Source organism: Haliotis rubra, unplaced genomic scaffold (genome assembly GCF_003918875.1).
Source record: "Haliotis rubra isolate DU_JTF1 unplaced genomic scaffold, ASM391887v1 Scf524, whole genome shotgun sequence".
NCBI classification, from domain to species: Eukaryota; Metazoa; Mollusca; class Gastropoda; order Lepetellida; family Haliotidae; genus Haliotis; species Haliotis rubra.
The window spans coordinates 344844-369037 of record NW_025767218.1 but is presented as its reverse complement, the minus strand read 5'-3'; the positions used below and the strand labels follow the sequence as shown (position 1 = coordinate 369037).

Sequence of the window (24194 nt, the reverse complement as noted above, 5' to 3'; positions counted from 1 at the left end):
TCCCTGTACTGTTTCGGGGCCCGAACCACAAAACGTTCGTAAGTCTATGCCATTCGTAAGCCTATGATAAAGTATAGAGTTACGATAGGTCGTAACGTTACGAACGCTTTGTGGATCGCGACTATGTTCCCTTTGAACAGATATCTAGGATTGTGGGTTCGAATCCCGATTCGCCTGGAATATGTTTTCCGGTTTGTCTGCACCAGATCTGTGCTGGCTGATTTCATTACTATGGTAAACGTCTGTAACTTGACTGTGTCATAGTTACAGACACAAGCGTCACAGTTACAGATAGACAAGTCTGTTACAGACAGACAGGCTGATATAAAACTGTAACTGGAATACTATTCTAGTGAGTAAATGAGTTTAGTTTTACGCCGCTTTTAGCAATATTCCAGCAATATCACGTCGGGGACTCTAGGAATAGGCATCACACGTTCACCCATGTGGGGAATCGAACCCCCATCTTCGGCGTGACGAGCGATCGCTTTAACCACTAGGCTACCCTGCCGCACAGAATACTATTATGGTCCATCTCAGTCACCTTTCCAAGATAAAGGCCCCGTTTCCCAAAGCGGTTTTAGGGCTATGACCTCTTCGATCACTCAGGGAAAGGTGCGGTGGGGTAGCCTAGTGGTTAAAGCGTTCGCTCGTCACGCCGAAGACCTGGGTTCGATTCCCTACATGGGTACAATGTGTGAAGCCCATTTCCGGTGTCCCCCGCAGTAATGTTGCTGGAATATTGCTAATAGCGGCGTAAAACTACACTCACTCACTTAGTGAAAGCCGGTCCCCGGGCCACCTGCAGAAAGCGATGTCAGCGTTACGACGACTTTTCTTTAACCCCCATTCTTTAACTTAGACTGACGAAAGTCGTGTAGCTAATTTCGCTTTGTGAAGGTGGTCCCCGAACCACAGTCTTACGAACGACCTTTATGTTATTTCTTTATGACCAACACTCCCTTATAAGCTAAGGAACACAAACTAACATGGATTGCCTTATCTAAAAAATAGTCTGGAGCAAGACCCTGCATAAAAGCTAAAACAGAAATGACATGTCTAGTATGTAAATGTTATTTATTGCTCAGCTTTTGAATAATCTTTGAAAACAACAATAGCCGCCTTGGAAATAGAATACAAATTTAGGTTATGGCTCGAAGCTTTTTAGTTATTCATGGGAACTGGTATGAGAGTTATTTGGATTTCCCGAGGTGCTGCTATAAACAACATGCCTTCAAGCGCGAATACGGAAAATGCCCTTGAATGTACTTGACTTTTGGTTCTTGGCGTTGGTGAGCAGGCTTGTTTTATAATCCATTGTTTGGGCATCTCGAGGGGGTGGTCACGTGGTTTTGACGCCATTACATGTTGTGTAATGGTACTTGACATAGAACTTGTGGATTTACATACTTGCTTAATACCTTCCCTTACCGATTATTATCGATGTAATTTCCAAATGTTTGTTTGTCTGATTAAAACCACGCGTTGAAGTGTTTCCTGTAGTGTTTGCGCTGAATCCACAACCGATTGTTCGAATACATTGGAAAGAGGTAATGCTTACTTTATTTATCGGTAAATTTCTCCTGAGTTTTCGAATGCAGGGAAACCGTGGTTACAACTTACAAGGCGACATTTTACATTATTTCAGGTTTATCATCATCATCATCATCATCATCATCATCATCATCATAAAAGATTTATATAGCCAGTTCCAGTTCAAAAGTATTGCTCAGTACCGCTTTCCGAAAAACTCGAGAATGAAAAGTTACTGTTAGACTCTGTTTTCTTCAAAAGGTATGTCGTCAGTTACTGGAAAGAAAACGACATCAACAGATTGTCATGAATCTTGGGAACGTATTCTTGGAACGAAAACATGGCTGTATAAGTATAATTACTTCCTAACTGAAAATGGGTCCGGAGGCAGGGATGGACCGTTTCCCTTTACAGAAGTAATTTGCTGTGTACAGTTGCCCCACTTTGACGTGTATTCATAGGTTCGAATCCCATGATATACGCTGTTTATCTGTGATATTCATAGTTCGCCAGCACCATGCCTTGCTCGAACATGTCACCCAAGTAGTAAACGTCGCAGACCTGCATCACTCCGGGTTTCGCTCCCAAATCAAACAGACCCGCCATGGTATATACGAAGTAGCCGTCAAAGCGAAGGGATGACATTGGCCCCAGCCTTTCTCACGCGATGGCTCTACCATATGTTGCCCCTTGCGGCGTAACACAGCATTTATTCACTACTTTGAATCCACGGTGGTGATGATCAACGTCATGTCAGCGTTGTTGATGATGGTTGCCTTGATAACGCCGTCGACAGTTTTCAAGATGTAATTATTGATAGTCATGGTTGTGACATTATTTTATTAGTTGCAGTGGCAGTGACATTTCTATGATGATGATGATTATTATGATGATGACAGTGACGTTGACGATACACTCTCTACAGTACATAATGCGTTCATGATGAAGCTGTGTCCAGAGACAATCTATTGTCATGCCCTAATGAGTTAGTGAGTTTGGTTTTACGCCGCTTTTAGCAATATTCCAGCAATATCACGACGGGGGACACTAGGAATGGGCTTCACACATTACACCTATGTGGAGAATCGAACCCGGATCTTCGGCGTGACGAGCGAACACTGTAACCACCATGCCTCCACACCGTTCAATGAAACTGTAGAAACTTGTGGAAGGGCAACGAATATTGTTAATAGTCATTTGTCCTTCAGAACAGGTTCGAAAAAGATCGTAAAACGATACACACGTATCAAGTATACAATTAACAGACCCATAATGATTGACAGATGCATTACGAGTCACGTGACAACACAAAGGTCATGGATGCAGTAACAATATCATCACGTGCATTTCAATGTCACGTGACATTTGGTAACAGGTGGGCTTGTCCTGAGAGCATATGTCACCTAAAAATGATGTTACTTGTAGAGTCCGAGTAAATCGCCTGTCCAGTTCCAGATGAGACAAGGATGTTCCTTGTCTCCTGTACTCTTATCCATTTTTTCCATCAGTTACTGATTATGTGAAGACTGATTCCAAATTGGCATTGATATTGGTTGTACCGTTATGATTTGTTTGTGTGTTTGTCTGTAAATAATCGAGTCTGGACCAGACAATCCAGTGATCAGCAGCATGTGCAACGACATATACAGTTAAGATACGATGACATGTGTGAACCAAGTCAGCTAGCCTGGCCACCCGATCCCGACAAGCATGGGTTGCTGAAGACCAATTCTAACCCGAATCTCTGTTGGTGGAGCGTATGCTTATGATATTATATTATACGTTATATTATATTATGTATGTAGAATCTGAAGATGAATTAACACATTGGTGCAATTATTTAACAACTTGTGTGAAACTTATGATATTGTACATGGCGTTTGTTCAAGTTTCATGTGGCCTAAAAAAATATTTTTTTAAATTCTTGATTCCTTAGAACAAAGAACAGTTTGTGTTAGTTGATCGTTAAGAATTGCTATCTGTTACAGATGTCTGAGTTTATATTGTTGATCGAACATGATTATATTCGTCTAATGAAAGGCAAATGATGCGACCATCTCATCTTACCAAACATCCGGCCTACTTTTATTATTAACCTGAGGAGGCAGTGGGGTAGCCTAGTGGTGAAAGTGTTCGCTTGTCCCACAGAATCCCCTGGTCGATTCCCCATGTGGGTACAATGCGTGAAGCCCTTTTCTAGTGTCCCCGCCGTGATATTGTGCTAAAAGCGACCTAATACCAGTCACTCACTTCTAAATCTGAGATAATAGGACATATGAAATTTAACGCTTTTCAACTTATGTGACACTGCTGTAGTTCTGTGTTTGTTGTATAGACAAAACATATTTGTCCCCCGGTTCACGATAACTCAGGTTTTGGTACAAACCATGAATTTACAATGCAGGGAAACCGCCTTTACAAGACGACGTTTTACATTATTTCAGTTTTATAACCAAAAATCGGATAAATTGGAAAGAAAACGTAGAGATCCAAACATTACCATGAATCTAGGTAACGAAGGGTTCTTGGAAAGAAAACATGGTTGTATACATATCATTAATTTATTACTGAAAATGAATCAAGCAATCTTCACGACATCTCTATTAAATTTACAGATTGATTTTTCAAAATCAGTCCCATTGAATTATTTATAATGCTAGACAGCCAAACACCTTAAATTCATATTCAATTTCTATATGGATCCTTTCATCACAAAAGGCGCATTTTAGTCAAGGCTGCGCTTATTTAAGGACTCGTTTACATTATTACACATTTGGCGGCCTTGGATTTAGCTGGTGAACTTTAGCCTACACTCGTGTATTGACAGGTCACTGCATAGGAAACCTGATTCATCGTCACACTCCAACCTATCATGTACAAAGTACCGTTACAATGTCTCCGTGCATTGACTGCATCCTTTGTGGCTTCCTAAATAACCCGACGGACACAGTGTTGGGTTACTCAACGAGGGCGTCAGTTCAAAGTTCAGTTTGGTGGTTATATTAATGATTGATGTAGTCAGCTAATTAACAATAGAAACAGATGTGTATTGTCCTGACTAACCCGACTTGAGCTTGTGCCGAGATCCGCAGTGTCCTGTGTGAACTTGAGATGTGAGAGATGGTACTGGGTTGATCAATTGGTATTCTGGGGATCGGCTTTGACTGTCTAATACTTACTCTTTTGTGGATATTTCGTATGTGGCTGGTGCTACCAGTAAAGTAAGAGTGAAGTTGGTGTTATTTCAACAGTATCACGGCGGGGGCACCAGGATTTTATCTTTGTGGGGAATCGAACCTGGGTCTTCGTCATGACGAGCGAACGCTTTAACCACTAAGCTACCCAACTGTCCAAGGTAGGTCAGTACATGCTTACCTTTCCGCGGATACCTAGTCTGTCATACAGACCCTGAAACAAATATATCCAAGAAAGTCTAGAATATGTGACAAGTCTAGATTTCCACAAATGAGGAAAGTCTCAGGGCTACTTTTCATAATAATATATTTTTTTTATTATAAACTGTTTTATCTGTAAGATATGTTCATTTCAGAGACTAGTGGTTAGTCTAGTGGATACCCAGCTTCATCACTGAATTTCAATTCATATCATTTTCACCTCCATTTTGTCTTTTGCGCGCATCCACCGTTAAACATATTAACTGGTCTGTACATTCTCCTTAGAGTGAGCGTCAACTCTAGAAGCATGTAAAGCGCTAGACTGAAATAAGTTTCACTTGTGTTTGATGAGGACTGAAATGATTCTTCGATTGTGATGTAATTGATACTGGTCAAAATTGCGTTTTAGTTCGTAAGAACTGTCTCGGGAATTTTTTTCAGCCATGAAGCGTTTTGCTAACGCTTGTAACGTTTCAGGAGCTGAATTACAGGTTATACATTTCCCATACACATAATAATGATTTAATGTTCCTGTTTTCAGAACCCACGAACAGCAGGTATGAAGATAGAACCGGCCAGATCGCCACCTGTCTGAGCACACCTTCGTTGGTTGATATCCCACAGAGCTGATATCCTTTGTACGACGTTGATATCTGTAACTATCCTTGTATGGCAAGCGATACCAATCGGCCTCAGCAAGAGCCGTTGTGATCTGAACAGTCATTCATCATCTCAGCCTTTGTCTCAAACCCCAAGAAGTTCACAGCTATGTTCGAATAGATGACGGACAGACAAGCCAAGCTGATGACAATTCGTAGGGGGCATCTAATCCAAGATTATCCCACCGATTCCGAAGTCCACTGAAGTTGTACCCAGCAGGTATGAACAGACAGCCGTTGCCTCTCGCACCTGAGCTTGATACCTGCCGTAATAATCCGCCGATATTTTAATCCTGAATTGTTTTCATGGGTCACGCCAGGTGATCGCGCCATTTTGTTTTTCGAAACGACCAATGGCGTTACAGCGTGAAGTCACGTGACATGGTAATACCTATAAAGGATGGGGTTTTTAATAATTGATCAACCGCTGTAGCTTGTTGCATTCCAGTGTTTACCATTCCATTTGAACTTTGTAACCTTAAGCCGTAATTCGTGGTTGTAAAATTCCGTTATCATTGTTACGCTGGTGAGAATCTTGATAATTTAGCCGTACCCTTGACATTAATTTTCATGCACGTACGTGACGATTCGGAACTAGCAGCTTCTCGTTACCGATATTACATTGACACCTGTTACGGTTCCAGGGAGTTCGTGCCAGACCGCCAATCGTCCAGTCGAGGCACATGTCGTGATCCAGTGGTCATTTGTGGGAAGCACGTGAGGTAACCGGACTGACCAGTAGGGTTGATGGGTAAAGGTCGACATCAGGAAACTACGGAGGACGTTCAGGGGAACGGCAAGATGGAGACGGACGCTGCAGCGTCCCTCCCCGTCCCTCCAGACGGGGGCTGGGGATGGATGGTGGTGTTTTCATCGTTCTTGATTCACGTCATTGCAGATGGGATTGTGTATTCGTTCGGTGTGTTTTTTGTGGAATTCTTGGATTATTTTAAAGGAGGGAAAGGGGAGACGTCCTGGGTTGGATCGCTCGTCCCCGCTGTCACCTACACCGTGGGTAAGTACAAGTTTCATGTGCCATGTCTATAGCATTTCTGTTGAAATTGACAATGATTGATGTTCATACCTATCAGAGACCAAGCTTGTGGTTAAAGAATAGTCAAATACCATTGTGTCGAAATTTACGGGACCTAAGTAAATTATTCGAATTTTCCGGGGTTCGATACAACCGGAAAACGACGAATAAACTAGGAATAGAATGGAACATGCTTTTTTCCACATGTTATAATGTGACAACGGCTTTTACTGCAGATGTTTATACCGGGCATTCTAAATAATGGCGAAATTAACAACGATACCCGTGCCTATGTAAAACTAAGCTAAATTCTGCATATCATCTGTGTACGGGGCATTTTGGATATATTTCGAAATTGACAATTCCGGATACGGGTTCCTCTGTAAATTGTGCTGCACGTAACGCGCGTGTGAACGTAGACTGACGTCTCTCTGTTTTGGGATGCAGTGAGCTCACACACAAGGGTTTTCTTAAGTGAGTGAGTATGGTTTTACGCCGCTTTTAGCAATATTCCAGCAATATCACGGCGGGGAACACCAGAAATGGGCTTCACACATTTTGCAGATGTGGGGACGAGCGAACGCATTAACCATTAGGCCACTCAACCGCCAAACAGGAGATGGGAAAGATGCCTGAAGATGAGTGAGTGAGTGAGTTTAGTTTTACTCCGCTTTTAGCAATATATCAGTAGGCTACCCCACCGGAGTAAATGGAAAATCTGCCCAAATAACAAGACGACTAAGAGTTGTCTAAAGTTATCTAAGGTCTACTTCCACCCATGCTAATTCAGACCGTTTTTAGACTAAGCTATGCATCTGAGATTCCTTTCCCTAAAAAACTGCCTTGACCTTAGAAACTGGGTTGCTATCCTTTGTTTTGAATTGGCTTCACACATTGTGGGGAATTGAACCCGGGTCTTTGACGTGACGAGCGGGTGCTTTGACCACTAGGCTACCCCACCGCCCCTGGGTTTTCTTAATTCCTTGTTACCTTTACACCCCAGGGCGATATTAATATTTCTTGCACCATCGCACCGCCAATGCGATCTTAATGCGGATGGTGGCATCGTAACCCACTTTCATCAAAGCGTTCTGAGAAAGGGGCAGTTCTGGAGCCTATGTACGCCAGGGTTTTGTTTTATGAAGGACAAGAGTTTCTATTTTAAATTGGATTATCACTTCGTTAACATTTCAAAGCGCGGATATGGCATGTCCGCAACAACATACTTCCTTGTTAAGCCCGTGAAAACGGAGAGGTTTTAATCAGGTCTTGATGACCGATGTGTTTTGGTTAAGCAGCAACCTTAATAACGTTACCCTCCGCTAAAACGTATTTTCACATTGAAAACCTTAAAGGCACAATGTCACACATTTTCGACAATATTCTGGCCTATACTTTTATATATTGGGGCATATGCACTCACTTTAGCTTCCAATTGATGCAATAAAATACTTATTATCCCTTACGACTTGCCTGAAATCGATAATTGAAACTTCGAGGCGAACAGCTTCCAAACAGACAACACTTGCCATATATGGAATGCAAATGATTGCTCCGTACATCGAAAACTGACGCACGCGGTGTTGTCGGTGTTTGCCGAACTGGCCTCAATCACAAGTTCGGTTATGGGATATTCGTAAAGAGCGCCCAAAGGGACATAACTCTATGGGGTTCGCTTGAAATAATGTTCGACCGATAGAGGGCGCGAGAGTCGACGTCATGCAACGTTGCATTAATTCACTCGAACTTTTTAATTTAATATTGTAATCTAAATACATAATTGTTTGGGGAGTAAATTATAGCTTCCCCGAGGGCTGATAGTTAGAATTATTGAGAGAAATGCATTATGTGCCTTTAACCAGTGTAGGGCACGTGGTCATACCCTACAACGTAATTCAATGCTAATACTATTGGCCCTTCTTTGATTTAATCAGAATGGTTAACACTGTTTGGTGCTGTAATGTCGCTGCCGATGACGCTGCAATGGCCGCCTATGTTGGTGTTGGAACGTCTGCCAGGAAAGCAAAAGGTCGGCAGATTGATCCCTGGTATCGCCTTACCATAACACGTTAAAAGATCGTACATTTTGTTATCCTTCCTGGCGTGCGGCTCTAAGGGGATTAGGGCGGTGGGATAGCCTAGTGGTTAAAGCGTTCGCTCATCACGCCGAAGACCCGGGTTCGATTCCCCAAATGGATACTATGTGTGAAGCCAATTTATGGTGTCCCCCGCCGTGATATTGCTGGAATATTGCTAAAAGCAGCGTAAAACTCACTCACTCACTTACTCTAAATGGATAAAAATACGACTGGTCGGTTCGAAATTGACTGTGTCCGAGTGGGGTGTCCATGTTTAGCTGAGGCATTGTATCTCAGTAGGCAAGCCCTGTAAAACCGGTTCCGACAACTACAAACAGCTGCACACACACACGACACCGACGTGGTTGTACTGGTACACTAATCTTGAAGGAGAACGTTAGCCTCCATTTTACCTCGCCGTCATAGCTTAATGCCTCAAGGTCGTCTTACTAACTTGACAGGCCAAAGTATTTAATTATGTATCACCTCAGGTAATACCAGTTTGAGACCTCATTTCAAAACTGCCCTTTAATTATTACAGCTGCACATATTAATCTAGTGGGGAATATTTGTGCTCTTACTGACGTAAGAATTGGGACAAATTTTACCTGTGAGCGTCAACAGCCTCTATCTGTTGTAACCTTGACCTTCAAGACACGTGGTTTATCACAAAACTGAGTGTTCTCACACAAGAACTGGGGTGGTGGGGTAGCCTAGTGGTTAAAGCGTTCGCTCGTCACGCCAAAGACCTGGGTTCAATTCCCCACACGGGTACAATGTGTGAAGCCCATTTCTGGTGTTCCCCGCCGTGATATTGCTGGAATATTGCTAAAAGCGGCATAAAACCGAACTCACTCACTCACACAAGAACTTTTCATTAGGATATCCTACATGTGCGTTATTTTCAAATCTGAGGCACGGGTTTAAGTTCTAATTGAAAAATCTTAACTCTGTAATATATATAAAACTTTACCCATATGTGTTTTGCGTCAGATGTAAATAGAATGCGCAGGTTTGTGTCCACTCAATATATCCACGTGTTGTGTTGAGCCCCTGAAGATCCGTGAATTGGGGGCGGCGATGGGGTAGTCTAGTGTTTCAAGAGGTCGCTCGTCATGCCGAAGGGTATTATGGGTACAATGTGTGATGCCCGTTTCTGGTGCCCCCCGCCATGATATTGCGTGAATATTGCTAAAAGCCGCGTAAATCCCAACTCACTCACTCACTCACTCCGTGAATTGGGTTTCAGCAACCCATGCTTGTCGTAAGAGGCGACGGGTTCGGAGGGTCAGGTTCGCTGACATGGTTGACACTTATCATCGTATCCCAAATGCCTTGATCGATGCCAATCACTGGATTGTCTGGTCCACATTATTTACAGACCGCTGTCACATAGCTGGAATATTGCTAAATGCGGTGTTAAACAACAAGCAAAAACGGTGTGAAGAATTTGAAAATAATATTTTGTTGTTGCAGGTCCCATCGCCAGTGCTTTGACGAACCGATACGGATGCCGTGCCGTCACCATTGCCGGAGCCATCATTGCCGCCGTCGGCTTCATCCTGTCGTTGTTTGCTCCCAACATCTACTACCTCTACTTTTCCTTCGGCATTATGTCAGGTAAAAAGTGTAACAGTCTTCGCTCTAAAATTACAATGGGATCACAATGATTATCTTAAACATAACTGTGTCTGTCAATACCATGATAACGGAACGAGTTAAGTAGACATAAAGATAATTGTATAATAACAACAATTACGTGTATCACAATTGCCCCGTGATGTGCCTATTGAACTGGGAAATTGACTATAAAAGTACGACACTAGTTAACTCTGTTTTCTACGAGGCTGTGTTATTAGCTTTTTACGGGGCGGTGGGGTAGCCTAATGGTTAAAGCGTTGGCTCGTCACGCCGAAGACCCGGGTTCGAATCCCCACATGGGCACAATGTGTTAAGCCCATTTCTGGTGTCCCCCGCCGTGATGTTGCTGGAATATTGCTAAAAGCGGCGTAAAACCAAACTCAGTCAGTCAGTATTAGCATTATAATGGCAACATGTCTGATAGATAATGGGAGTATATGTTTAAAAAGAGTGAGTAAGTGAGTAAGTGAGTTTAGTTTTACGCCGCACTCAGCAATATTCCAGCTATATGGCGGCGATCTGTAAATAATCGAGTCTGGACCAGACAATCCAGTGACTGACATCATGGGCATCAATCTACGAAGTTGGGATACGATGATATGTGTCAACCAAGTCAGCGAGCCTGAAGATACTTCCAACACGGATCTTCACGGGTTAAAATTACAGAGGCACAATGACATGGACCTGGGCCCCGTTCCACAAAACGATCGGGGCGCTAAGATCCAATACTTTAACATAGACTTACGACTGTCGTAGCGCTAAGATAGCTTTGAGGAACGAGGCCTTGTTACTTTGTTTGTTTCTTTGTTCGCCTGTTTAACGCCACAGTCAGCAATATCTTAGCTACGTGAAGGGGCCTATAATTAATCTGGACCACATAACCCAGTGATTGATCTACATGCGTACGATACGACATGCGCAGTCCAAACACACACACACACACACACACACACACACACACACACACACACACACACACACACACACACACACACACACACACACGATCCCGTTAATCGCCTCTAAGGACAAGAATGGGCTGTCGAATTTTCACGGGATAAATGTGTTTTCGTGGGTTGTTATCCCAGTTCGTCCTAATAACAATTCCAGGCTAGCTATTCTCGAAACGTTCGTAGCCCTAAAACGAACTTCTTAAACACATTGGCTACGATCAAAGTTAAGAAATCGATGTTAGTTAAGCCGCTTTTAGCACTATTCCAGCAATATCACGGCATGAGGTACTAGATATAGGCTTCACCCACTGTACCCGTGTTAGGAATTGAACCCGGATTTCGGCGTGACATGCGAACGCTTGAACCACTAGGCTATCCCATTAGGCTTTCCCCGACTCGTTTCAAACAATGCATGTATAACTTCATAACCCTGAGCGACCTGGGGAAAACTAAAAATGAGTGATATCAACGATTAAAAATTGACTTAGGATATACTATTATGTTTTCAATTTCTCTGAATATTTTTTCTGTTCGGTTTTTCTAGGCGTCGGATTCGGGCTCATCTATCTCCCAGCTATTGTCTCCGTCGCCAACTACTTCGAGAAGAAGAGAGCTTTTGCAACCGGTTTGGCGGTTTGTGGATCCGGATTCGGAACGTTCATTCTCGCACCTTTTACAAAATGGATGATCGACGAATTCGGCTGGAAAGGAACGATTCTCATCCAAGCTGGGCTTATTTTAAATGTTATTGTTTGTGGAGCCTTATTTAGGCCTCTTGAAAATAAAAACAAGAATCAGACAGACGAACTGCTGGAAAAATTGGAAAAAGAGGCGAAAGACATTTTAGAAAATGAAGAGAAACAAAGCCGGAAGTATGACAGTAAAACGGAAGTTAATGGTAAAGATGAAAGCGAGGCTCTCATATCACCAAAGCCCAATCCTAATGTCGAGAGGTTGATCCTACCTGGAAGAGAAATTGAAATGAACCGCATTTTCAACAGCAACAGGGAACTTGCCAATCCCAAAGGAAGCACAATTGACACTCCGAGAATTGCCGACTTGGCTCGTAGTGACGGCGCGTTGCACAGAGTTCAAAACGGAAGAGCGAAGTCTGCCTCCCCGGTCGGTTCTCCCGACTACCTTGACCCTCACAGATACCACAGACAGACATCTGGGGGCGGAACTTCCGGTTTGCTGTACCGGAAGGACATATTTTACAGTGCAAGCTTGCAGAACATCCCAATGTATCGCTCTCATCATGACGTCTACATCGCCAGCATCACCTCCATCCCCGAGGCGGTGGACGACGACAACGGCAAATGTTGCGGAGTGTTCAAACCGTCACCAGAGTTTCGTGACGCTATGAAAGAAATGCTGTCCTTCTCCCTTCTAAAAAATCTCGTGTTTCTACTGTTCGCCATCTCAAATTTTTTTACGAGTATTGGATTCAACATGCCCTTCATCTACCTCCCAGATCGTGCTATAGAGTCAGGAGTTGAAACACACAACGCTGCTTTTCTGTTGTCTGTTATCGGTATCGCCAACACAGTCGGCAGGGTCATCTTCGGCTGGCTGTCAGATCGGAAGGGCGTCAACCGTCTTGCGCTTTACAACTCTGCGTTGACTATCTGCGGCGTCGCTACTGCGTTGAGTCCGTTCTGTGGAGGAAGCTACCCGTTGCTGATTGTATATGCTGCTTGCTTTGGGGTCTTCATTGGTGAGTACCTTGCCATTCAATTTGCTGGTCTGAAAGTGTATCTCATTAGGTAGGTGTGATCGCATTGAAGACACAGATTAACAGGTAGATACTGACAAGTCTATATCATACGGCAGACACTGACCTAAAGACGTAAAGTCAGTATCACATAGATGTAAAGTCAGTATCACATAGATGTAAAGTCAGTATCACATAGATGTAAAGTCAGTATCACATAGATGTAAAGTCGCATGGAAGCCTACATCACACGGACGAGATGAACATAAGGTGTATAGACACTGACCACAGGGTAGACATTGAAGTGAGTGAGTGAGTTTAGTTTTACGCCGCACTCAGCAATATTCCAGCTATATGGCGGCAGTCTGTAAATAATCGAGTCTAGACCAGACAGTCCAGTGATCAACCGCATGAGGATCGATCTAGGCAATTGGGATTCGATTACATGTGTCAACCAAGTCAGCGAGTCTGACCACCCGATCCCGTTAGTCGCCTCTTACACGACAAGCATGGGTAATGAATATCAATTCTAATCCGGATCTTCACGGTTAGAAGATCATACGAGCGAAACAGAGCAATCAGAGATGTTTACGTGTCTAAAGTTAGATCGACGAATCCTGATAGATGGCGGACTACGTGATGTTTAGAAGAGACGTTCGAGGGGAATTAATGACCTCATACAAAAACCAAAGACAATCTTGGCATGATTGATTATAACGACAAAGCCTCCATTCGAAAAAAAGGACACTATTTTATGTAACCTGTTGTATGCGTCAATCGATCGTGAGCTTTTAGAGCACAATAATAGCCTTAACAGTCACGGAACTGCTCCAAGGGTCCCCAGGCTCCCGTTCTAAAAGACCTGGTCTGACGGCACTCATTTAGACAGTCATTACCATCCATCAGCTGTAAAAGAGTCTCCGCGGTTACGGCCATCGGTTTTATTTTATCCATGTTGGGGATCGGTCATTGCTCATTGGGGCCCTAACCATGCACATGAATACAGTGGATGACGTTATGTGACACCTTACCTTGTTAAACTACGTCATATGTGGGTCAGGATTAACGGGAATTCGGTGTCTGATTTTTCGAATGATTCCTGGAAATAGTCTGAATGACGACTCAAAGGGGAATGGTTATCTATCATAAATAACTGGGAAGATGCACGTGGGTAACATGAAAAGGATTATATAAGTAGGTATGTGGGTTAAATGTTAGATAATACACGGGTTTTTTCACGTGTGAGTCCCCGGATAGACGTGTGAGTTAAATGTTACATGATATAAGGGCACTATACAAAAATGACCAGTCCCTAATTAGTTTAATTTCACGGAGATAATTAACTTTGGTACACGTACCTCTGTGCCCTTTGAACGATTTTGCTGGTCTCATCGTGTATTTCCTAACGGAGTCCCTGACCGGATTAGGAGTGAGTGAGTATGGTTTTACTCCGCCTTTGGCAATATTCCTGCAATATCACGGCGGGGGACACCAGAAATGGTTTTCACCCATTGCACCCATGTGGGGAATCGAACCCGGGTCTTCGGCGTGACAAGCCAACGCTTTAACCACTGGGCTACCCCACCGCCATAACCATATTTGGAACCCACAATAGTAACAACCCATGGCCATTAATGTAATTGAATTGTAATTCCACTGCAATGCGATTCCCTTCCTAAAGCACTTGTCTTACGCATGTCTACTTATGTTTTCAATCATGCAGTTTCTATGTGCATATCTGGTTGAAATCGTCGAGAGGGTACAGACTTTTGGCCGCCATGTCTGAACGCTCTGGGCAATGTTCTGTCTGATGTTCAGCTTAATGAGATTGTTGCACAATCTCAAATATAAGTAATCTTATTGAAGGCTAATTTCTTGGGAAATGAACCGTGTTGCATTTGTCTTCCCGTGTGCAGATCAGACTAAATATGTGTGCAGATCAGACAAAATATGTGTGCAGATCAGATAAAATATGTGTGCAGATCAGATAAAATAGGTGTGCAGATCAGATAAAATATGTGTGCAGATCAGGCAAAATATGTGTGCACATCAGACAAAATATGTGTGCACATCAGACAAAATATGTGTGCAGATCAGGCAAAATATGTGTGCACATCAGACAAAATATGTATGCAGATCAGACAAAATATGTGTGCAGATCAGATAAAATATGTGTGCAGATCAGAAAAATATGTGTGCAGATCAGGCAAAATATGTGTGCAGATCAGATAAAATATGTGTGCAGATCAGACAAAATATGTGTGCAGATCAGACAAAATATGTGTGCAGATCAGACAAAATATGTGTGCAGATCAGACAAAATATGTGTGCACATCAGACAAAATATGTGTGCACATCAGACAAAATATGTGTGCAGATCAGATAAAATATGTGTGCAGATCAGGCAAAATATGTGTGCAGATCACACAAAATATGTGTGCAGATCAGGCAAAATATGTGTGCAGATCAGATAAAATATGTATGCAGATCAGATGAAATGTGTGTGCAGATCACACAAAATATGTGTGCAGATCAGGCAAAATATGTGTGCAGATCAGATAAAATATGTGTGCACATCAAACAAAATATGTGTGCAGATCAGACAAAATATGTGTGCAGATCAGACAATATATGTGTGCAGATCAGATAAAATATGTGTGGAGATCAGACAAAACATATGTACAGATCAGATAAACTATATGTGCAGATCAGATAAAGTATAATTATGCAGATCTGGATCCTGGATCTTTTATGAAAACACTATCAGAGCGACAGGTCAAAATCGTGTTTACGGAGTACCACAGAGATGTGGCAGATACACTAATGTACATATGTACGCTTTGGTGAACATCACATCTGTGGGCATGTGGCTATCTTGCCTTGTGGTGAAAGTACCTAACCAAAATGCCTAGCCGCATTACCGCATCAAAATAGTGAGTGTGTAAGTTTAGTTTTACGCCGCTTTTAGCAATATTCCAGCAATATCACGGCGATGGACACTAGAAAGGGGCTTCACACATTGTACCCATGTGGGGAATCGAACCCGGGTCTTCGGCGTGACGAGCCAACGCTTCAACTTCTACACTACCCCCACCGCCCTTATCGTCAAAATATATACCAATTATCACTAAAATCTTAAAACACATTCCTTAGACCTATGGTAGCATGTTGGCTCTAAATGCATGACTCGTGACCTTGACCCTTACAACATGGTGACCTTGACGCACAAGCGAGATGTGATGCATGGATTTTGATAGATATAATTTACTTTATTAATTACATAATGGTGTTTCTTCCATCCACAGGCGTTTACGTGTCCTTGACCTCTGTCGTCCTTGTTGACCTTTTGGGATTGGACCACCTGACCAACTCCTTCGGCCTCCTGTTGTTGTTTCAAGGAGCCGCTACGTTCATCGGACCTCCCATGGCAGGTTAGTGAATGGGGTCATTTTGGAGGTCAGATAGATAAGAGGTTTGATGGATAGGTGGAGGAAATTGACTCGCTGTTTGCGTGGGAGAGATTAATTAGATCAATGGCGATATAATTATCACATTACCATATTCATTTGACTGAGAAATTCGACACAGGTTGACCGGTTGCCTAGGATTATCACTGGTATTGACACAATCAATTTTAGCTCCATACCATGACCCATGGATTTACAAAAGTGATACCACTTCCATGATCATTTCCCATTGAGAGCAGACATTCAATATGCACATTGACCAATGTGCCTGTAAGAGTTACGTCCCTTTACGTTGGCGGTAAAGCTGTATTCGTTATGGTGTTTTAATTGATTATGAAAATATGACATTGAATAATAATAACGGGATGCATGAAACATTGTTTACTTCACAGTGATAATATTTATTCAGGACTGTAATTACCGCAACATTCCCATATATTTGAGAAAAGAAGAAGAAATCTTCAAAGTCTAACTAACATTAAATATAGGTTGACTACTGCTTGTGCACTTTTTTCTTTTTTTATTTCTTTATTGTTTTTTGCGAGGTTATGATCTAGAGACATGTTGTTTTTTTCAGGTTGGATGTACGACTGGACCGGAAGTTACGACATATCATTTCACGTGAACGGCGCCATGATCGCCATCAGCGGGCTGATGCTGTTCTTCATCCCGTGTGTGCAGCGCTATCAGTACATGAGAGACGGCGTGAGCGCGAGGGACATCGAATACGGTCGCCACGTCAAGTCGGAGACCGAGATTGGGGAGATATTAGAAACACCAACAACGACATGAAGAAATATTTTGTGAGCACATCGTGTCTTCCATCATCGTGGCCTTCAGCTGATGTCCTGCCTATCTGCATTATGATGCTGTCAGTGAAAGGAATATTTCTCTGGACCATTATGCCTTCACAAATGATACGTTGTGTTGCCCTTGTGATATGTGCGCAATATGTGCATAGAGCACCTCATGCCTTCACCTTTTTGTCACGTGACCCTCATGTATTCAATTAGTACATCACGTCAATCGACGCCATATTTTTATTTGTTGCCCGTTAAATAGAGAACGGCTGCCACATATCGGACTAAATTTCACGACACAAATGTTTTGAAAATGAAGTGCTTTAGGTCGTATCGACTTGTCATATATTTTCTGCCGCCGTGTGAAGTACCAAGAAAGGATTGGACACCAGTGACGTGAATCAGTGGATACCTTAAAAAATATCCCTGGTTCAAATGAAGCGGAAACTGGACCACACTTTCTGCAATATTCAAGTCTAGGGCATAAAGGAATATGGATTATTGATTATGAGACCTTGTGGTGAACTTGCGTTAACCCTGAACTTTATCCTGTTGGGAAGAGTTATTGCCCCTAACGTCCTCCACAAGTTCATAACGAGATACACGTGCGGATCTATAAAAGCCGATGCGCGAGCTACGCAAATATATGTTTTGGATACTTTTATATACATATATGACCATATATACTTGTATGTTGTGTTAGTGTTGTGGATGTATGTTGTCGCAGAGTGATTGTTAGTCTGACAAGAGTGTTGGAGATGAGTTAGTATGTTAGTTGATCGAATCAGGTTAAGATTTGTTATGCTTTTGTTAATAATGAATACCTCTTTTTCACGTAGCATGTTCGTGGAAGCTCTCGCGGATATTCATTATGCGCATGCAAAATGCTGTAGTTGTTACGAAGTTGAAGATTGATCATGTCTCATCATTGTCATGAAACTTGACCAGGGTGCATTCTGTCTGCGTTTTAGACATTGTAATTGTTAATAGGGTTAACGTGTCATTCCGGGAGATATGGTTAATGCCAGTGTTGGACACCTGACCATGGTAAAGTTTACTGTGAAAAATCGAGATTTGGGGTTTCGTGTAAGGAGACTTATTTGTTATGTTTCACTAGAGACGTTGCTGATAGATATTGATCACTTTGGTTTGCTTGATCTGGGTCTGACAGGCTTTTTCTCATTATCAGGAAGAATATGAGATTCGAACCTACGATCAGCAGATCCTGGAACAAGCCAGGATGCGATACGAAGCATATAGAACTGTAAGGGCTGGACAATAAAGCCCACAATATTGTTATGTTTGTATGGGCAAACACGAAGCACAAATCACGCTAAATAAATGTATTTTGTCGAATTCGTAAAATTTCATAAAGTTGTATTTTATCACAAGTTCATGTCAATTTGTTGTATTTTTCGTCATGTTCTTGTTATTGATATCTACAGTAGATATTGATTCCTCTCTGTGAGAGCAGTCCTGCTGACCATGTTTCATCTGCAGGTATCAACAGCAATATGGATAGTTCCGAGGTATCGCAGATGTTCCGTTTTGACTTTGCAATCACCATCGCCATCGCCACGCTTCTGCTTTTGTCAGCCAAGAGAACTGAGTAACGATATAGAGGTGTCAGTTTACATTTTCCTCTTAAGCCAATCAAATATGTAGCGCTGTTTTTGTGCCCAATCAGAATCGGCGGTTCAGCCATTTAAAACCACCATTTCCCAGTGACATGTTACGGTTAACTTGTAACAAAGCATTTGATTGGCCCTCAGTCGGTGGTACAATGAAAAGTGGACGCATGGTTTTAAACGGAATAGCTGCGAGTGCTGGATATCTGAGTGAACAAAGTGTGGGCTGAAGGATATTCCATTGTACGATCCTGAAGAGACATTTCCCACTACGTCCATTATCTCATGCTATGTCGATGAATGTGTCATAATGTCCATTATCTCATGCCATGTGTTATAATGTTTATGCTTCATAACTATACAGCAACATAAATATTTACAAAAATACCAGTTAACTGTTTGATATGAATGGGCATATTGTGAAAGGATGTTGGATGTTTCTGGAATAAAAGGTTTTGGGATTGTCCAAGTTGACGTTTTTGTTATAGTTTTCCAGAATCCTTCGTTAATTTACTCATCGGATCATTCTAGCGTGTACTACAGATAAGACCTTAGTGACTTGTACTTTAGAATAGACCCTAGTGACTTGTACTTTAGATTAAACCCTAGTGGCTTGTACTACAGATTAGAACCTAGTGACTTGAATACAGATTAGAGTCTAGTGACTTGAACTACAGATTAGACCCTAGCGGCTTCTACTACAGATTAAAACCAAGTGAATTGAACTACAGATTAGACCCCACTTACTTAAACTACAGATTAGACCCTAGTGACGTGAACTAAAGATTAGACCCTAGTGACTTGAACTACAGATTAGACCCTAGTGACTTGAACTACAGATTAGACCCTAGTGACGTGAACTACAGGGAAGACCCTAGTGACTTGAACTACAGATTAGACCCTAGTGACTTGAACTACAGATTAGACCCTAGTGGCTTAACTACAGATTAAACCCTAGTGACTTGAACTACAGATTAGACCCTAGTGACTTGAACTACAGATTAGACCCTAGTGACTTGAACTACAGATTAGACCCTAGTGACTTGAACTACAGATTAGACCCTAGTGACTTGAACTACAGATTAGACCCTAGTGACTTGAACTACAGGGTAGACCCTAGTGACTTGAACTACAGATTAGACCCGGTGACTTGAACTACAGATTAGACCCGGTGACTTGAACTACAGATTAGACCCTAGTGACTTGAACTACAGATTAGACCCTAGTGACTTGAACTACAGATTAGACCCTAGTGACTTGAACTACAGATTAGACCCTAGTGACTTGAACTACAGATTAGACCCTAGTGACTTGAACTACAGATTAGACCCTAGTGACTTGAACTACAGATTAGACCATAGTTACTTGAACTACAGATTAGACCCTAGTGACTTGAACTACACTACACGTTAGACCCTAGTGACTTGAACTACAGATTAGACCCTAGTGACGTGAACTACACAAAAGATTAGACCCTAGTGACTTGAACTACACTACGGATTAGACCCTAGTGACTTGAACTACAGGGTAGACCCTAGTGACGTGAACTACAGGGAAGACCCTAGTGACTTGAACTACAGATTAGACCCTAGTGACTTGAACTACAGATTAGTTAGACCCTAGTGACTTGAACTACAGATTAGACCCTAGTGACTTGAACTACAGATTAGTTAGACCCTAGTGACTTGAACTACAGATTAGACCCTAGTGACTTGAACTACAGATTAGACCCTATTGACGTGAACTACAGATTAGACCCTAGTGACTTGAACTACAGATTAGACCCTAGTGACTTGAACTACAGATTAGTTAGACCCTAGTGACTTGAACTACAGATTAGACCCTAGTGACTTGAACTACAGGGTAGACCCTAGTGACTTGAACTACAGATTAGACCCTAGTGACTTGAACTACAGATTAGTTAGAACCTAGTGACTTGAACTACAGATTAGACCCTATTGACTTGAACTACAGATTAGACCCTATTGACGTGAACTACAGATTAGACCCTATTGACTTGAACTACAGATTAGACCCTATTGACGTGAACTACAGATTAGACCCTAGTGACGTGAACTACAGGAAGACCCTAGTGACTTGAACTACAGATTAGACCCTAGTGACTTGAACTACAGATTAGTTAGACCCTAGTGACTTGAACTACAGATTAGACCCTAGTGACTTGAACTACAGATTAGTTAGACCCTAGTGACTTGAACTACAGATTAGCCCCTAGTGACTTGAACTACAGGGTAGACCCTAGTGACTTGAACTACAGATTAGACCCTAGTGACTTGAACTACAGATTAGTTAGAACCTAGTGACTTGAACTACAGATTAGACCCTATTGACTTGAACTACAGATTAGACCCTATTGACTTGAACTACAGATTAGACCCTATTGACTTGAACTACAGATTAGACCCTATTGACGTGAACTACAGATTAGACCGTAGTGGCTTGAACTACAGATTAGACCCTAGTGACTTGAACTACAGATTAGACCCTAGTAGCTTATGCTACAGATCAGATTGTAAGACCACTTGTCATTCGTTCACTAAGCACCATCGGACATGGTGCCATGTTCCATGACGACAGTGAAGACGTTACTGACGTCTCACCCATGGTCAAATGCGAGAATACAGTGGCCAGCCTATTCCCCTGAGTGCCATCCTCTGCCAACAGCTCGCTGTTTTCCTTCAGCAGGAATGGCAGGCATTACCTCATGCAACTCTTATATAATGACTCCTCAAACCTTCCCTACATGTATTACTCGATTTGACAATTGGGTTTGCTGGAATATTGCTGATAGCGGCGTAAAACCTTATTCACTCACTAACGTCATCAGTGTCATCATTCTCACATGCACACTTCTCGCGGACTCGACGCTTGCCAATGCATACAGTTTTAATAACCGCTAGCCTAACAAAATGTAATAAATAAATTTACCATGTGTCTTAAATCAGTGGGGGGCGGTGGAGTAGCCTAGTGGTTAAAGCGTTCGCTCACCACACCGAAGACCCGGGTTCGATTCCCCACATGGGTACAATGTGTGAAGCCCATTTCTGGTGTCCATTGTTGTGATATTGCTGGCATATTGCTAAAAGCGGCGTAAAACCATACTCACTCACTCACTTAAATCAGTGGAGGGACTTGTTTAACCGGCCCCGTTTAACCATATGAAGCGTTCGTAAAATGCAATTGGGATGAATTGTTTGTTTCTTTTACGATACACTTAAGAACATTCCAGCTATATGATGGATGTATATAACTAATGAGCTCTGGAACAGGCGGTCCAGTGATTGATATTATAAGCATAGATTCAAACAATTCGGATAAGATGACACGTGTCAACCAAGTCAGCGAGCCTGACCACCCGATATTTTGAGTTGAAGCGAGGCGTACTGCAAGGGAGCTGCCTAAAACCCGGGCCAAGAAAAGTCCGAGCTTGCTAGCGGGTAATGCTAAATTCGTACCGTATTTCCTCCAATAAGCGTTGAGTATGTTTTGGGTTTCTTAATAAATGTATTCTCCCTTGATCCAAAAATAGATTGATTAAGGAAGGGTCCCTTTAGTCATAACTTCCTGTCCTCCACATGACACAGGTTGATGGCTATCATGTAATCGTCGAAGCTGCAATCAGGGGTCTTCATGTATATAAATATGTACGGGATCCGGTGCTAGATGAATGTTAACAGACCAAACTATGTCCTGGTAATGCCTCTGACTAGTATGCTACCCAGTAAGCGCAACAAGCGCCCGCTCTCAAATAAGCGCCGGGCCTCTAATAAGCGCCGGGTCTGGAAGTCCGTCGACAAAATTAAATGCTCGGGCGCTTATTAGAGGAAATACGGTACTTACTGCAATCGTGGTTGCGGGAAAGCTATTGTTACCCGGATTCCATGCGTGTTTCTTTTGAGGTGGATAAATGCTGTACACAAGAGGGACGAACCTCCATGATCTGAGGCCTATTTCTGGATGGAGATGTATTTTCGTCATATGCAATTAGTGGACCATACAATTTGATTTCTCAGCATAGCAAGATGGATTTTGAGTAACAATAAAAATCAAACCAAGCAATGTCTTCGTTAAAATGCTCAACTCTTTCTGTAGATGACAAGAAGACCCTTAAAAAAGATCAATGATCAACGATCGACAGTTCAACCATAAATCACAACACAAACCAAGTAAATGAAAAGCTCGAGAGAGCTGCACGAATCGCCGCTCGGCTTCTCTCGGAATGCCACGAGTGGTATGTTACGAATGGAATGATTATATATGATGCAGTTTTGTCCATGCAATTGGATTAAGTACATTGTAATAGCATTATTTGACACCTATCGACTTAAGATAAGATATGTCTTCATTGTCCAATTGCAAAATGAAATTTATATTGCACAGTATCATAAAGATTTCAGTTGTATTTATATACGAAATGGCCAAGCGTTGTTTCAGACTGGCATCGGTTCGTTCCTTTACCTAACAGCTAGGTTGACAACATGTTCCGTGGGGAACTAGTCAAATGGGCCGAAGGACAAAAGGGCCTAGAAGTGCCAAGTCAAAAGGGCCGGTGGAAAAAGTCAAAAGGGCCGAGGTTAAAGTCAAATTGGCCGTGGCAAAAAGTCAAAAGGGCCTTATTCCTAGTCATATGGGCCGAACCGAAAAACAGTTTAGAAAGTTTATACATTATTTATTGACACATATAGCACTGAACATAATACCCCCATAACATTAATAAAATGGTAATGGCATGGTAATAGCCAAGCATGTAGCCAAGTTTACATGTAATGGCAATACATATAGTTCATAATTTACTTAATTAACACAAGTTCACATAATCAACAAAAATAATATAATGGTAATTTACAAAAGTTCATTCGTTCATAATTTACACAAGTTCATTCGTTCATAATTTGCACAAGTTCATTCGTTCATAATATACACAAGTTCATTCGTTCATAATATACACAAATTCATTCGTTCATAATGTACACAAGTTCATAATTACACACTGTTCGGCCCTTTTTTTCGGCCTTTTTGACTTTTCATTTCGGCCCATTTGACTTTAAGCCTCGGCCCTTTGATTTTATTTTCGGCCCTTTTGACTACAACCGGTGCCGTGAAATATTACGATTTTGAGCTGCCGTTCAACTGTTAAAAAAGATAGGTGCACAACATTGTTTATATGTGCAATTTTCGTTTCGGGATTGAAGTTGCATTTTAGTGTTAACCTTATAAACATTGAGAGTTGTCTGCTCATGGTTTGCCGGAATACTCCAGACCACATTTTACG

At 42.1% G+C, this 24194-nt stretch overlaps 1 protein-coding gene across 7 annotated transcripts in view; it reads left to right on the top strand.

Moving 5' to 3' along the window:
• The window catches only part of LOC124252802 (monocarboxylate transporter 12-like), a 67058-nt gene extending 47688 nt beyond the window's left edge, over window positions 1–19370 (top strand). For 6 of the 7 annotated variants that reach the window (XM_046686470.1, XM_046686475.1, XM_046686476.1 and 3 more), the window contains exons 2-7: window positions 5470–5807; window positions 6232–6602; window positions 10175–10318; window positions 11837–13009; window positions 16312–16437; window positions 17051–19370. In XM_046686470.1, the coding sequence (XP_046542426.1) occupies window positions 6335–6602; window positions 10175–10318; window positions 11837–13009; window positions 16312–16437; window positions 17051–17265 (1926 nt within the window). In that variant the 5' untranslated portion in view covers window positions 5470–5807; window positions 6232–6334 and the 3' untranslated portion in view covers window positions 17266–19370. Of the gene's footprint in view, window positions 1–4858; window positions 4889–5469; window positions 5808–6231; window positions 6603–10174; window positions 10319–11836; window positions 13010–16311; window positions 16438–17050 lie in introns of those variants that run through there. The other variant, XM_046686477.1, reaches the window with a different exon arrangement.
• Window positions 19371–24194: the final 4824 nt, after the last annotated feature.